The sequence below is a fragment of the Pseudopipra pipra genome, chromosome 3, assembly GCF_036250125.1.
Source record: "Pseudopipra pipra isolate bDixPip1 chromosome 3, bDixPip1.hap1, whole genome shotgun sequence".
Taxonomy (NCBI): Eukaryota; Metazoa; Chordata; class Aves; order Passeriformes; family Pipridae; genus Pseudopipra; species Pseudopipra pipra.
Genome location: NC_087551.1, coordinates 37,609,219 through 37,625,792, shown reverse-complemented (window position 1 = coordinate 37,625,792; position 16,574 = coordinate 37,609,219). Strand labels below are relative to the sequence as shown.

Sequence of the window (16,574 nt, the reverse complement as noted above, 5' to 3'; positions counted from 1 at the left end):
TACCATCCCACTTAACATGGGGGAGATCCTTCTTAAAATTTGTAATTACTGTTTATTCACTGAAATGGAAAAAGCTACCTGTGAAACAAAGCCTTGCTGAAACCCTTACAGTTTGCTATTAACTCCACTTTGGGATGATCTTCCATGAGTTTCTGATACCAGCAAACAGCTATCATAGGGGGAGCTTGAAAAAACAAAGTCAAGATTTGAACGCTGATGTAACTGGATAAGCATGATAGATTCAGTCAATTTAAGGACCCTGGTGCAATATCTAATAAACTGTCTCTTATAATCCACAGAATAATGGCTATGTCATCAAACCAATGAAAAACTGTCTGCTCTGTGTTTGCACGGTGACTACGTCAGATCACCTGCCTAAGGACACTATCCTAATGGGAGATGATAAGGGTTATGTTTACCTGCTTACTTTGACCAGTGATGACTTTATAATGAAACAATATAAAGCCGAAAAAGAATCACAATTCCGGATCTTGGACTCCGAAAATTTTAACATGTAAGTTGCTTATGATAAAATACTATCAGTCTTGCATTATTTTTTTTTAATTTGGGTTTTGTGTAGCCTAAATGGAGGATTAATTTCTGTTTATATATTAATCCTATCCAACTAAAGAAAATAATTTTTCAAACTGCAGTAAGTATGATTCACTTGGTTTTATGTGAAGGAAATGCCATCATTTTCAGTGGAAGGTTTTACAAGAGATCTTACAACAGGGAGGATGCAGAATAAAATTCCAGGGGAGAATTTACAATTGCTGTTATCCAGTTGACAAAGGAACAGCTTTATTGTGCCTGATTAGGTGGAAGCGTAATTGTGACTGGAGAAGTGCTCTGCTTCTTTTAAGCTGGAAGAGTGGTTCTGTATCTGCCCTGGATATTAAATGTTAGCATTGTTTGTGTATATAATCTCACTCCAAAAATTCCTGTCCACCTATGGGTATATTACAGTAGGTGCTACTATAGCCTAATAACATTTCCATTTATATCCCTAGTCTTAAACGCAAGCTACATGATGACTGGGTTGGGAGAGTTAAGTATATTTCTGCACTAAAATGTTTTGGATCCTGCTCCTCAGACAGCCTTCGTTCATTTGTTTTGGATGACATAAAGCGACTAGAGGACAACTTGTAAGTATGTGACATCTTCTAGAAAAAAATAGACCTTTTGCTTTATAACTCTGCAAGAGATAAGTTCCCTGAAAGATGCCATCTTGTTGTATTTAAGCTGTCTTTTCTGTAAGCTTTATTAATAAAAACAAAAATAGAATTATTAAAATGCTTGAATATTTTTGTTAGCTTTTGATATAGGAGAGGATATATGTACTTTATTCACAGTCCTTAAAAATGTTATGTTGACAGTGTTGTCTGCTCCAACTTCTCCTCAGTAGGCAAATATTACCTGGAAAATTATTTTGCTCCATGTATATCATGTATCCATTCATTTATAATTTATATCCAGACAGAAATATATTCAACTTAAGTTTCATTTACAGTTTCAGTTGCACCAGTTTGAGTTACTCAAGATTAAACCAAGAACACAATTTGTTCTGAGGACTGTGAAATGGTTTTACTCTGCATCAGGAAAGAGTTTATGGCCCCCTTATTTGTGCCAAGTCCATGCATATGGCCCATAAGTGCTATAGGTGATTCCAAGCCCTTTTAGTCTGTGAATTTGGAAAAGTTTATAGCCCAATTAAATAATACAAATGTGATTTGATGTAAAAAGGACATAGAAATAACATACATATAGAACTTTTCATTCAAATATCTAAAAGCATTGTAAATATTAGATCAGGTTCAAAATTCCTCTGTGAGGTATATCCAGAGATTAAAAGATTTTTAAGGCTAGTAGCAACAACTAAGATAATCTATTTTATAGGCTATAAATATTCATGTAGAAATTCTTGAATCAATCCAGTAACTTTAGGTTTTATGAGTATTTCATGTCTGTTGAGGAATGAGGAAAGTGAAATATGAAACACTTATAACTTGTCCAAGGTCACATACTATGTTAGCTGAAAAGCTAAGAAATCCCCTTTGATTTTATTGGGAGCTTTGGAAAAATAGAATTGATTAGAGGAGAAAGAAAACTAAGTCTGCAGAGCCAAAACTATGGTCAAAAGAGTATATACACCACCATACACTGTTTGTAATACAGAACTTTTAACTACAAATATCTTGGTAGGTCTTTTTCATTTCACACTGGCTATAATTGTGTCTGCTATTGCAATAAATGTATATCTGTAAGCAGTTTCACGCAGCAGCTAAATGAAATTATATTGAGACAACTGAAAAATTTCACAACTGCTAAAATGAAATTAATAGCCCTAAAAATAGCTATGGATCAAATCACTTTGAAATGTCCATTCCTTAAGAAATGATAGTTGAAACATGATTTACTGATTCTAACAAAAGAAATTTCCCCAATTAACTTTGCATCAAGGAATTGTTGTTGTGCTCGAAGAGGGAAGTAGTATATCTTGTCTCCTATGTGAGTTATGTGACTTAAGTTTCTTTGTTGATAATGGCTGATGAACAGTTATAATCTTTTCTTGTTAAGTATCTAAAAAGGGAGGCATGGATATGATCACAGAGTGCTTCTGTTGCAAGGCCATGGCTTGGGCAGAACTTCACAGTGCCAGATCAGTGGGAATAAGGGATTCTGGTATAAAATAGGAATTCATTGATTTAAATGTATGATTAACAGTTCTTCTGAGGTTTTGTCACCTTTTCTTTTTCTATATAGTTGTTTATTAGCTCTTTAATGAATAGTCTCAATACTCTTGAGACTCTTCTGTTAGAGCTCTGGTAAAAAAGCTTTGCTCCCTCTAAATAATAGTGAGCAGACGGCCTTTTATTTACACCTGCCTAGAAAGAACAAGCTCTTTCATTAATCCTCAAGGTTTCCAGAGTCTTTCTTCAAATTTACTGTCACTCCAATTTACGGTTTTCAATATTAATGGTTACTGTTTAGCCCAGAATAAAGGAACTAATACTTGTCTGTATTTCAAAGAAAAAATTTGAATGTTTACTCATTTAGTTCTGTATAACTTATTTACACAGGCAGTCATTGTTTCCTGGGAATGACAGGTGTTAACTATGCTATTACTGATTCCAAAAATCAATAAAATATTCACTCATTATTAGCAACGTATGAAACCTGGAGAGACAAACAGAAGTTTTTCAAAGGGTGGATTTAGAAGGGACACTGAGTCAATCTCAGTCTGTGTTGGCTGTTTGCATTCTTGCGCTTTAGCAGTGAATGTAACAGAATAATTCAATGGAGTTTCGGACACTTGTGGTCTCTTCATCCTGTTACACAACACAAAATAGATAATATAAAGACTATGCATTGTGCAGAAGCAACAGAAAAGTAACCGCACACACTTAATGTAACATCAAGACTGCAATACACCTCCACGTCTGAAAGAGGCAAATGGAGTTGCTTTGGTACTTTTCCTCAGTGATGAAATGCTTTAGGCACTCAGGCACGTGCACAGGCTTACTCTGGCAACAGCTACCATTTCAGGGGTCTGCTTCGAGTTTGCCTGTTAAAGAATTCAGGTGTACAAATTGGATATTTAGTTCCTTAATGGATAGTGCACTGTGTTCCTCTTTCATCAATCATTCTAAGTCTCTGTTATAAATCAATTTTCTTTTAACAGGAGATTGTACACATTATGTACACAGCTATTCTAAACTAGAAAAGTAAGGTGGGATAATTGTAGACTGTATTTTCCTTATGTTTTTACATGATTAACTGTTTTATTAATGATTGCAGACCTGTAAGGGAATTTTCTGTCCCTAGAGGAGTCAATGCCTTCACATACTGTAGAAAGGCAAAAGTCGTTGTCACTGGAGGTAAGTATTGGGATTTTTTCCAAGAGATTGTGCTGTTGTGAATTTTTTTCCCCAATTAGATAAGATCAAATACAGCTGATATAGTGTCTTAAGAATTTAAATAATGGCTTCTGTCTTAAATTATAGGAAACAGATATCTTGCTTTTAGTTGCTGGGAGGCTTACTCTGAAAAGATATATTTCCTGACAGGAGTCTCTCAAAGGCTGTCTGGGTTTGATTCAAGTATCCTATATGTAATAAAACAGGAGAAACAGTATGTTGAACTACTCTAAAGTACCTTTCCAAGTCACAATGGTGACTGTCTTAGCCAGGTTATACACATTATTCCTTACAGTATCAGCAGGGCTTCCATCCTGTCACTTTTGGCCATCCTGTCCTATCTTAAGGAATCACATTGGCCCATCTTAATACTTTCCATTGGTCTTCTCTCTGATCATGTTTTCCCAAAGTGTTACTGTTTTTTCTTTCCCCTAAAGCAGACTGCAGAAATAGCACTCTTACATCCATTTCCTCCCTGTTATCCAATAATTTTATGAGCCTTTTACTGCAGTGGTTATATTTGATGTTTCAGAACTATGGCTGAAGGATGGAAGCAGTCTTGTTTTTTATATTCTGTTTGACAGGGTGGTGCCCTGGAGTAACATTGATGCTGCCTTTCTACAAGACTTCAGTATGAGGGTTTTGCTTAAAAGTCTGTTAAAAATAGCAATAATACACATAGCAATTCTTACATCTATATTTAAAAGAAGAAAAAAATAGCCAAGGCTCTGCTGTGCAGCCTTGATAATATACACAACAGTAAAATAAACTTGAAAAAAAAAAAGAATAGAAAAAGACCTGGACATGGGAAAAAATGCAATTCATGTTGAATTGTAACAGTATACCAAGGGGAAAACTGTGACAGATATCAGAATAAATATCAGACAGTTCTATTGATTTTCTACATGCAAGATTTAAAGGAAAAGCAATATGGCTATAGAAAAGTTATTAGTGAAAATTCTGAAGTTCAGCCTTGGAGGAGATACTGTTTACATTGATCACCTTGTCACAGAAAGTAATCTGGAGAAATTTACTGATGACATAAAGTAAGGAGGTCCTGTAAAACAAAATGTGATTAGTATTTCCCACAGATAGAACTGGAGGATTTTACTGTAGTAATAAAATCAGTGTGAAGTGTCTGAATGGGACAGAAGTTCAATTACACAGGAAGTAGTAAAAGTTTCCTTTACGCACTGAAAATTCTTCTTACAGAAATAGGCAGAAGAGAAAAATCTGGATAAACTTCCTAAGAAAATAAGAACAGCAGAGGTAGGCCAGGCCAAAGGTCTGCCTAACCCACTCTCCCCTCTTTGTCAATGACCAGTAGTAAACACTTGTGGCAGAGCATAGGAATAGGACAATCATGCAGCAATACTTGCCCTAGGTACATGTGTTAGTTGAAATATCTGTTCTGCAGGTAACAAAGAATTAACTTCTCTGAATGTGACACTAGTGAAACCTCGTGTTGTATTGGAAGGCACTGTATGGTTGATATGAACCACTTTTGAGAAAGATTAGTTGAATATGGAAAAAGGGCAGGAAAAACATATCACACAGAGACTAAAACCATTGTGCAGAGATTAAAGAAGTATATTTTCTGTAACCTAGCAAAGTGAAAATTAACAAGGATGACATTTTATCATCAATTAACATTGATGTCTATTAGAGCAAAAATCAGAGCAGTGATCTTCTGGAAGAGTCTTTGGAGTAGTGACAGTTGCAGAAGGAAATATTCTCATCAGTTTAAAATGGAGCTTGACATTTTTGAAATGTATTTGTCTGTGCTGTTTGGAGGATACAGGTCTTGAGAGATCCATCTAATAAAGCCTTCAAAAGCTGAGCTTGAGAATTCTGTGCTCTGTTAATAGAATACACTGCTCACAATGGCACAGCACACTGTCAGGCTAGAGCATACTATGTTTGCCTCTGTATCTTAAAAGCCACCCCTCTCTTTTGACTGGATGAGAAACACACGTTGATGATCCAGTTAATGAGATAATTAAACTTTTTAAAATTAATCATCATCATCATGGCTGGGCTTCACGAACGAAGATTTGGGAAGGGCTCTACTCACGTTTGTTACAAGCACGCTGGTGGCTAAAAAGGCCAATACGAGACAGGCATGTCCCATTGCAAAAGGCACAGCAGAAAGACTCCTTAGGTGGCATATTCTGCAGGGCACAAATCTTTCTGCATTGTCTTTTCTCCTCCAGAGTGGTCCCGCGTGCTTTCTCCAAGGAAGCAGCAGTGTTATAGATGGTGTGTCTCCAGGCCTCCCGATTGGAGGCCAGAGTAGACCAGTTATGGTGATCAATATGGCCAAGGCTGAGATGTTGTTTCAGGGAGTCCTTGTATCTTCTCTTCGGGGCTCCTCTTGTGCGGCAGCCGGTGGCAAGTTCACCATAAAGCAAGATCTTAGGGAGGCAGTGATCTTTTATCCTTGAGACGTGCCCTGCCCGACACAGCTGTGTTCTCAGCAACATGGCCTCAATACTTGTGATTGCTGCTTGTTCTAGAACAGATGTATTGGTCACATAATCTGACCAGTGGATGTTTAGGATTGTAGGAGGCAGCATTGATGGAAGCGCCTACAATTTTATCTGTAATATACCCTAAAAATCAAAGACTAGAACAGATAAATAATTCAGGAATCATAACATATAGATTCCTTGGTGACATGTGCAAACGTTTGTTAAAGCTGTGTTTATATGTCACATTCAGCAATTAAAATAAAAGAAAAATCCAACCTTTGATTGCAGGCTAGCTTCTAAAGTATTTAGCTGGGATAAACCTGCTAACCATTTTACTAAGACCAAACAATGTTATTTAGCTAGGTGTTTATAGCATAAATGATATGCTACATACTGTGATATATTATTACAGTGACTGTTTAAAAAGTCATATTTTAACACCTTTATCCTTCCATCATTTATTTAGGCTTCTTTAATTATGCTCATGAGTTTGTCAGTAATGTGACACAACCTACTTTTGTCTTCCAGATATTTGACATTTATAATACTGAATAAAATAAAAGCAAACCTAGTACTGAGTTCATTTTTTTCTTCTAAAAGCTAGACTTTAAGCAGTAACATTATAAAAGCCTCATAGTGGTCTAAAATATGAAGCCCACAGTAGTTTAAAATAACTTCTCTGTGCAGCATTTTGCATTAATATTATGTTGAATAGTAAAGTGACATGGTTTTCTTCTTATTCTGGATTCCATTCCAGCTATGTCTTAATCATCACCTGTGGCAACAACTGCAGTTAAAATCAAATTAAGTATGCATATAAAAGCAGGATATGATTGGTTTTAAATTATACATCAGCTTCTTACCCTATTAGTTCTTCAAATCTAGCTATTGTTTTCCTGTGAGCAATGAAACAGAATTAAAACCAGTGATTTCTAAATCTAGCAGTAACAGATTAAGACTGGTAAAAGTGATTCTGTGCTTGTTCTGTATCCTTTGTGAATTTCTGGAATAAGTGAAGTACTTTTTCAGGAATTCCCAGAAATCCTAGTTAGAGAGATCACATCCCAGAACTCCTCTAGCATTAGCTTTCAGAAGCATAGCAAACTCTTTTCTATGATGCAGTCTAAATTTAAGAAGAACATATGAAGACAGACAAGGCAGCACAAAGAAAAAAAACTTAAATTTTTGTCAGTATGATAAACATTTGAATTTGTGTTAGTTTACCAGATGTCTAAGTCTTCTGAAAAGGTTTTGCAGACATTATAAGACAAGATTATTTAAAAGACAGACTTGAAGGAATAACAAGTTGTTTTAACAGATAAGGGATTCTTCTGCCTGGATGTAGCAACTTAGAAAGAAACCAGGCATTATATTTTTATTTTCTGATCTATCAGAGGATGCCAAGCTAAGCCTAATATTCTCCATTCAAAAATGTTATTGTTCGCAAGTGGGTTTCAACACCACTGAAATGCAGACATCTCAGCAGACTTGTAATACCACACAAATTACAAAACTGCAAGTAAGAGAGATAGTTTGGCAAAGAAGTTTTCGAAGAAGGTATTGGAGTCCATACCATATAGCTAGAATAGAGCTGTGGTTGTAGAATCTGACTTTTCAAAAAACCCTAAACATCTGCTTTTATAGTTATTCATCTTGGAAGAGACTACATTGAACTAAGGCCATTTTGTTTCAAATCATTGATTTCACAAAATGTTAAAAAATTGCTGTTGGATATGTAGACAGATAATCTTCTTCAAGCTTTTCTTGGATGTGTTTAGTACCCACGCTTTCTGTATCAGGATTCTGAATCCTGGAGGCATATTTGGAGCACAGAGTGAATAAATGTTCCAGGAAATGTTCCAGTGAAGCAGTGAATGTTAGGGCCAATCTGGCATTAGTCCAGAAAGAGGGAAGAGAGCAAATCTACTATAACAAAATCTACCATTATCTTCACATCAGTGAAAGGAACAGTAAAGCAAACAGTATTTTTAATCTAGGGAGAGGTTTTCTTTCCTAATGTCACTTGTTTTTTCTTGTTAATATCTCAAGGAAATAACATATATAAGTGATTCTACTCTTAAAATAAACTCTCTGTGCCACAATTAAAGGGCAATCATCTGCCCTTTCAATCATCTGCCCATCACTTCAGGAATATAAAGAACAGAGCAATTAGGAAGACTAAGAAAGATTCCATTCCTCAAAAGCACAGCAGGCAGGTAGTCAAGTTGATCAGATATTGTCAACAGCTCCTAGCTCGTTCACCATCATCCTATTACATGATAATTTGCATCTGGAGTTGCTAGCAGGGATGTTGTTGAAGCAATGTCTGTTTGCTCTGACGTTATAATTGATTTTATCAGTCTCACTGAAGGCTTCTGTCTCCTGTATTTTGTGTCCTCCTGTTGACTCCGTGGAAGGTTTGCAAGCTGAGTTTTACTCCCATGGACTTCTTTCTCACTAATGTATATTGACCTGGTCACGAGGGTTCTGCTAACTTGCAGAATATGCCTAGGATGGCCCAAGGCAACATCTGAGGAGGTGAGCAGGGACCTACTGTGTTCTGCAATTTCCCCATCAAAAAGAGCTTCATAAACCATTTGTGCAGTTATAACCCTTTTAAGCTACTTCCTGCCATGCTTACAGCATATACAGATTATCTGGGGTATTTTTGCCTGAAGATCACCCCGAAAAAGAAACTGGTTCCCCCTGAAGTTACAGCCAGTCAGCTACTTAGCCATGGCTCTCCTTTCCTCTGCAGTTCTCCCTCCATCGTGCTGGTACAGCTGCTTGCATGTTTGAATTCTCAGTCACACTTGTGAAATGAGCTGGCAAAAACCAAAATAAATTTCTGTTGCAGCTATTTTTTGGGTAGATCATTCTTCCAGTGACCCTCTCTCATTCAGAGAGAAGGCAATAAACAGGGGAATCAATTTAACTGAGTTGTTTAATGGAGAAAAAGGGAGATAGAGTTCTCCTAAATGAGTCCCATCTTGCTGTATCAAGAAGGAAAGGAATAGATTTCTGAAGAGAGATGGAGGGGCTGACTAATGACAGTAGGTTGAACAAGCTTAAGGATGTTTATTAACAAAACTGAGCTGAGCATTTTAGTCTTGAAGTTGGATGAATATTCTCTTGGGGCATGTACTTCCTAGTTTATGTTTTTTTGCTTTTTGCTCTTCAATTTAAGCCAAGAAAAAACTGAAACTCAAACTGAAGTCTAGATAAAATGTGGCTGTTTCTTTTACTATGTGTCAAAATAGAGTGTTCAGCTAACTACATGCAATTTGTACAATTGCAATATTTACCAGGAATTGAAAGTAAAAATATAAATTAATTAATCTGAAATTTAAACTGGGCTCACGTTCTCTTAAAACTCCTGCAAAAAATATTAAATACTTCAGCGCACTAGGTACAGCTGTATATGTAAACCCAGGAGTATACTAATACATTTTTAACATCTTTCTGTTCAAGACAGACTCAATCATCACTGATTACTGTTTCCTATCTGCCCTCAACTTCCATGCCCATTTGCCTTCCTTTCTGCACGCTCATCTTCTTCCATAGAGGTGGTTATCCCTTCTTGTTCTGGCTAAGTGGACACAAGAATTATTTTGACATTTTTCTAAATTACATTTTTAAAGGGAAAAAAAAACTGAGCCCCAGTTCTATTTCTATTAAAGTATTCTGCTCCTATGAGACTAGTCCATGTAGTCCCATTTAGTGTCCCTGCTATGCCTCTATCAAAATAAAAAGGCTTTGAAAGGCTGATCAGTTATGTGTTTTTATTAAGTTTGGGGATAAGCAATGAAACATAAGCTGGAATCCAGCCCCTAGAATGAAAAATTCACATCCTTATGTGGGAGTAGCCTACATGAATGAAAGCAAAGACTAATCAACAACAACCTCTCCATTACAAAGCTTATTTGTAATTCCAGTGACTATTCTGTCTTTCTGACTGTATGTATTTTATTTTTTTTCCCTTCAGGTAATGACAGAGTCCTTCGTTTGTGGAATCCTGCTGTTAATATTAGGCCTACAGGGAAGCTATTTGGACACAAATATGGTGTTGTGGAAATTGTGACCAATGAAAAAGATCAACATGTCATCAGCCTTTCCAGTGCAAAGGTAAAACACTTTTCTGAACCTCATGGAAGTAGGGCTGGAAGAAGAATCCAGGGAACCACAGGCCTGTCAGCCTTACCTCAGTGCCCAGCAAAGTTACGGAACAGATCATCTTGAGGGCGATCACACAGCACATACAGGACAACCAAGGGATCAGGCTCAGCCAGCATGGGTTTAGGAAAGGCAGGTCCTGTTTGACCTGCCTGATCTCCTTTTATGACCAGGTGACTCACCTAGTGGATGAGGCAGTGGATGTGGTCTACCTGGACTTCAGCAAAGCTTTTGATACTGTCTCCCATGGCATTCTCCTGGAAAAGCTGGCAGCTCATGGCTTGGACAGGTGCACTCTTGGTTGGGTTAAGAACTGGCTGGATGGCCAGGCCCAGAGAGTGGTGGTTCTTTATCTTTAAGATTGTGAAGGCCTTAAGAGATAACAGTGTGCGTAGGTGCAGTTACCACTGTAGTCCACTACCATGTCTTTTTCTTCAGCCCTTCAGTTAAGTGAATTCACTAGATCTGAAATATTGATGTGTTCCTAATCATAGGAACATGCTCAAAATCTTGTGCTGAGATTTCCCACAACCACAATTATCTGTTAAATTATATGCCACAGACCAAAAGGAACCACATTCATCACAACTACGCTTACAGTGTGTCTGTCTTGACTTATGTTTTGCTTGAAAATATTTCCAAAAAGTAATTACTGTTAAATTTGTCTGAACCTATTAACTCATCCTTTGTGTCAATGCACCAAAATACGGAGTCAGGTTTTTGCATAACATATGGACTCTTCACTAAAGTGCCAGCATATTGCAGTCATAGATTGGGTTATTGGCATAAAAGTAGAAGTGTATGTATATAATTGTAAATACAAATGTATATAACTCTTTGGTTGGAATTATTCTGCAGAAGCCACTAAAGCAATTTTCAGGAAACATGTTTTCCAAGATAGCTGCAACAGCTTATTCTCTCGATTTATAATTGAAATTTCATTTGAGAGTTATAAAAAGAGGAATGTGTCTCCCACTATTTTACACCTTTTTGCTTAGGTCTGGGGGAGTACAGAGTAAAATAATATGGCTTATTCAAGCACTAAAGCAACATTTTTTTATTGATGAGAAATGCTAGTAGAATATGTAAGTCCTTTAAGAAGCGCCACCTTTGGACTCGAAATTACAGCTAGGAATTATCCTCAGATGCTTCAGGATACACTAGACAGACAATGAACTATGACATGAATTGGATGTTTCAAGCCAGACAAGGCAAGACCTGTGTAAAGGTACTTGATCTATCTGGTTATTACATTGGCACTACAGCATTTTTCTACAAATACCCATACTCTATGTTCGTAGAAATGGCTATACTTTTTTTAATGGGCACAGTCAACTGAAGAATTACTTTTACAGAGTGTATGCTAATATGAGAACAATCTGTGGGTTAGAGACATAAAGAAAACTGACCTGATGCTCCAACTCAGATAGAAGAATGCTGCATAGGAACTCTCTGCTGTATTTATTTTTTCATCTCCTTCCTGTCACTCTTCCCTTCATTGCCCTCTATATTTTCTATTATTAGTTTTCTCCTTCTTACTTTTGTCCTGCATCATGAAGCATTTATTGCTCCATTTTTTTAATATAACTGTTTGAGTGCATTCAGGAAGCACTGAGGGAAAAAAAGCACTTGTAGGGACAGGGGCTATTAAACCTGGAGATGTGGCAGGAAGAAGGCCATTATCTGAAAGATGATCTTACAGTCTGTGGAAACAATAAGGTTAAGGGTAATGGCAGAGCCCAGACCTGACTGTATAGCCCTTGTGCTGAAGGGCTGTGAAGCAGTGGCAACCACTCTCTCTCACTTAGTGCAGGCTGAGAATCCACAACTAGAACAGCAGAGGCTACAACTTCATGTCTTGCCTACTTGAGTTGTTAATGGAAGTCAGAAAGCCAAAATTTGCTACACCAGTTTTTTCATTGATTTTACTAGAACGTCTCCAGTGATGGATTTGGTTGAATTAGGCTACGTAAGTGAGTCAGGTGAGCAAGATTTGAGCTTACAGTCGTCAATTCATAAAAACAAACAGTTTTGTTTGAAGATCAGTAGGGTTAATGTAAGGAATATATTCCCAGCCTTTATACCACCGTACGGTATCATTTGTTAACAGCACAAAGCCTTTGTTTTAAATCAGCGAAGGGAATGTTCTTTGGTTTTTTTCTTTGTAGAAGTAATTTCATTTCTGGGAGCTAAACTGAAAGAGGAATGCACACCTTTACATATGGCAGGAGAGTAGTGCAGTAAACAGGGATTTCTCACATCTCCTTTCCGGGGCATGTGAAGTTATCATTCCATTCATAATTTCTTCAAAATTTCATGCAGCCAACATAATGCAACCACATAAACACTTCCCTGCTAAAACTGGCCATCCAAAATTACTCTGTTATAACTATGTTAGCTTTATTCTTACAGAACTCAAGGGCAGATTTTTAGCATTTCAGAGAAGATAAAGGAAAGTAAGATATGTTATTAATTTTTGTGTTTTCTGACTTTCGCAAATTAACTCAAACCTTAATGTTATCAGTCTCCAGTCCTCTCTCCCAGATCTGCTTAATGGCAAACTGGCTGTTCAATATCCCAGTGGGAAGTCATATGTGTATTTTGTTTGTCTGGAACTGAGTAGGTGATTGTATCAATGCCGGTTAGTGTGGATGTTTGTCTAACTTGTTTTGAAAGCACCTGACATTGTTTTAAGGATATGTTTATAGTACAGTCATTTGTCTTCCCGAAAAATGAAAGCAGCTCAGCTGGAAGCACAATGCTTAATTTATGTGAAGCCATTGCTAATCATGGCTGTTACTGGAATGTACTGTATATCAACAATATTAAATTTAATTTAGATAATTTGAAAAAGAGGTATTTGGGAAATCTCTTCCAGTCATTCTTCACAAAAATTATGTGGCAACGTCTATATAAGGTACATTTTTTGTATACTGCTTTGAAAGCTAAAGTTGCCTTGCTGATGTACTTTCATTCTCTTTGGTTTATTTGTTTCTCCCAGATATTAAGAATTTTATTCTCCTCTTATATTGCATAATCCTTCAAGAAAATTTAATATTCTTCAGAATTTTCGTGTAACTTACTCAATTTTGTGTTAATTCCTCTCCCATTTCCCTTAATTCAAGTTACTTTGTGTCTTGGGTAGTCTTTAAAAAAAACCTACATAATTAGCCTATGGAAGTCTCAAGGGATATCTCATTAATGTATATAAATATCGGGAGGGAGGGTGTAAAGAAGATGGTACCAGGATCTTTTCAGAGGCTCCCAATGACAGGACCAGAGGCAATGAAAAATGAAACACAAGAGATTCTGTCTGAACATCAGGAAATACTTCTTTTACTGTGAGGGAGACCAAGCACTGGCACAGGATTCCCAGAGTGGTTGTGGAGTCTCTGTCCTTGGAGATATTTTAAATCCATCTGCACATGGCCCTGCTCTATGTGGCCTCACTTGAACAATGGAGTTAGACAAGGTGACCTCCAGAGGTCTCTTCCAACCTCAGCTGTTCTGTACTTCAAAAACTATGTCTAAGGTGAGAGAATCATTCTAAGACTGGCTGGAGATTGACAGGAGGAACCTGACTGCTTTATAGGTCTTCTGATCCAGGTGTTCATGGGCAGTTACCTCTCTCTATCCTACACTTCTTGCTTCCTCTTTCTGACCCCCACACCATCTAAATGTCCACTGAAACTGTTCTACGGAAGTGTTGAGTATTATTTTATCTTTGCATTAGTGGGCAGCTATATCTACTGTCAGCACACCACACACACAGTACAGAGACAGACATACAGAACCTTTACACACTCTCAATCGCAGCACCCAGTAAATATACTTCAGGCTCATTACTATGCAATTAGACTATTGCATATAACAGTTTGATTTCTCTCCAGGATCCATTCATGTTTGGGAAAAGGAAACTACCTTTATATATTGCCAGGTTAATTATACTGTCTGATGAAGTGATTTGAAATGCTCATAATTTTGAACTTTGCCAAATTACTATCTCTATAAGGCACTAGTTATAGTACCATCTACTGCACCACATTGCATTAATGTGCTTACAGCTAAATCCTCTTTGCCTTAACCTCACAAATAATCCCATTGACATTAATTTGTTCCTAAGTCTTCTTACTATTACAGGGAGTTGTAGCACTTTGCAGGATCACCTTCAGGGATCACAAGACACACATCGGCACTCTCTGCAGATAACTTAGTCTATTAAATAACTCGGCAAGCAGAACTGCATTTTGACATTCATGCCTGGTGATTTTTGTCTTTAAGGGATAAGGTGTTCTGTATGAATTTGTAAATTTTTTCACTTAGACCATGGAGCCTTCAATGACCCCATCAAACAGTTGAACAATAGAGCAAATAGGGGCAGATAAACTAAACACTTCAACAGAAAATCAGCTTTAATTATTGCTTGCTCTTCCTGTCTATGTCTACAGTGAATGCTCTGGCTAATGCAACTTCTTTCTGCCCCAAGAGTGTTTGGATTTTGGATTTTCCTGCAAAAGTGTTTTTTTTTCATAAGTTCTTTTAAAGACTTGCAGCATCACCATTCAGTGATTGAGGAAAGCTGACTTTTTCAAAAAACCAAATATTCCTTAACTTACAAAAAGTATCAGCATGATGTGATAGTTTGGAAGCACTAAAAGTGTGCTACTGTTTTCTCTAGAGAGTTGTTGAGATATTTTATGCAGAACAGTGTTTAAAATTCACTTTCTTATTCTTAACTAGCAGTAATTTGAAGGGATTATATTTTGACGGGGGAAGAGGGAGGGGCAAAACCTGAAATTCTTTAGTCCTTCCCTATCTCAGTTAATTACAGATAGAAAGGAGAACAAGAGGATTTTCTTCTTCCAAAATCAAAGCGTATTTCCACAGTGGCATCCTCATAACAACCCAGCAGGAGATAACTGTTCCTGAGCCTAAACTTTATTGTACTAAGACTATATAAAAGATTTATTTACCAATTTTTTTCTGGGCCTATTTGCCATCTTTTTTCCGTTTCCCTCTGCTCTTCATGTTTTAGTTTTGAAGATGAATCTTTTGCTCTCTGTCTACCTCTGTGAGTGGATTAAGAAAATTAGAAGAGAGGTGTGTTGCTGGTTTTACGTGCTCATAAAAGATAGGCTTTAAAGCTGATGGAAAAAATATTTCAGGCTTCTTTTCTATGTTATGAATTTTAGGGCTTAAAGGAAGGTGGTTCTCAAAAGAAAAGTGTTTATGAATGCAAATATACACATTTAAATTTTTTAAGGGATCTCAGAAGGTTTTGGCAAGAACCCCCACTGAATTCTGGAGGGATTTGGTTCCCAATTTCTATTAGTGTCTGTGGAAATTCCATCTGTAACTACATGGTTTTGCCATTGGGTTCAAAAATGAACACCACAAGAAGAACATCCCAGAACAGAGGGAACTGATCCAGACTGCAGTCCTGGAGAGAGTGACAGCATAGTTTGCTGAGGCTGTTGCAGCAGAGATAGGAAAGAGATGTCATGTGCACCCACTGAGTGCCAGCGCATCCACTGACTTTGGGAAGAAGGCTGTCCACAGTATGGGAAGACAGGCAAGAATCCCTGCTCTGCTAACTCTTAAAAGGTCTATCTGTGGGTCTATCTGTGGGTCAAGGCCAATTCTGCTAACAACTAAACCAAACAAGTTTTTCATTAATGTAATCCACTGTTGTAGATATAATGTTGCTGGAAGTACAGCTCAGATTTTCCTGTAAGGTGGAAACAGTGGGTTGTTTCCAAAAGCACTTGAAGCTCTTTCTTTCCACACTCCTTCTCCTCCCTAATATGTTTTGTTTGCTTGTATATAGTCTATTTTTTTATTTCAGAAGACACAGTATTGAAGCATTTTGCCATAAAGAATATGTTTTCAGAGGTCTTCAGGAATTCCTGGTATTTCTCAGGCTGCTGTGGGACATTCTTCAACAAATAAGTAGGACAGTAAAGTTACTGTCAGTGAAACAGTCAGATAACTCCCCCCAGTCACCTCCTAATTT

At 37.2% G+C, this 16,574-nt stretch overlaps 1 protein-coding gene across 1 annotated transcript in view; it reads left to right on the top strand.

The window, feature by feature from the left end:
• WDR64 (WD repeat domain 64) overlaps positions 1-16,574 on the top strand; it is a 63,170-nt gene that overhangs the window by 24,243 nt on the left and 22,353 nt on the right. The window contains exons 9-12 of the mRNA XM_064648699.1: positions 300-514; positions 1,011-1,145; positions 3,799-3,878; positions 10,374-10,513. Of these exons, the coding sequence (XP_064504769.1) occupies positions 300-514; positions 1,011-1,145; positions 3,799-3,878; positions 10,374-10,513 (570 nt within the window). The remainder of the gene's footprint in view (positions 1-299; positions 515-1,010; positions 1,146-3,798; positions 3,879-10,373; positions 10,514-16,574) is intronic.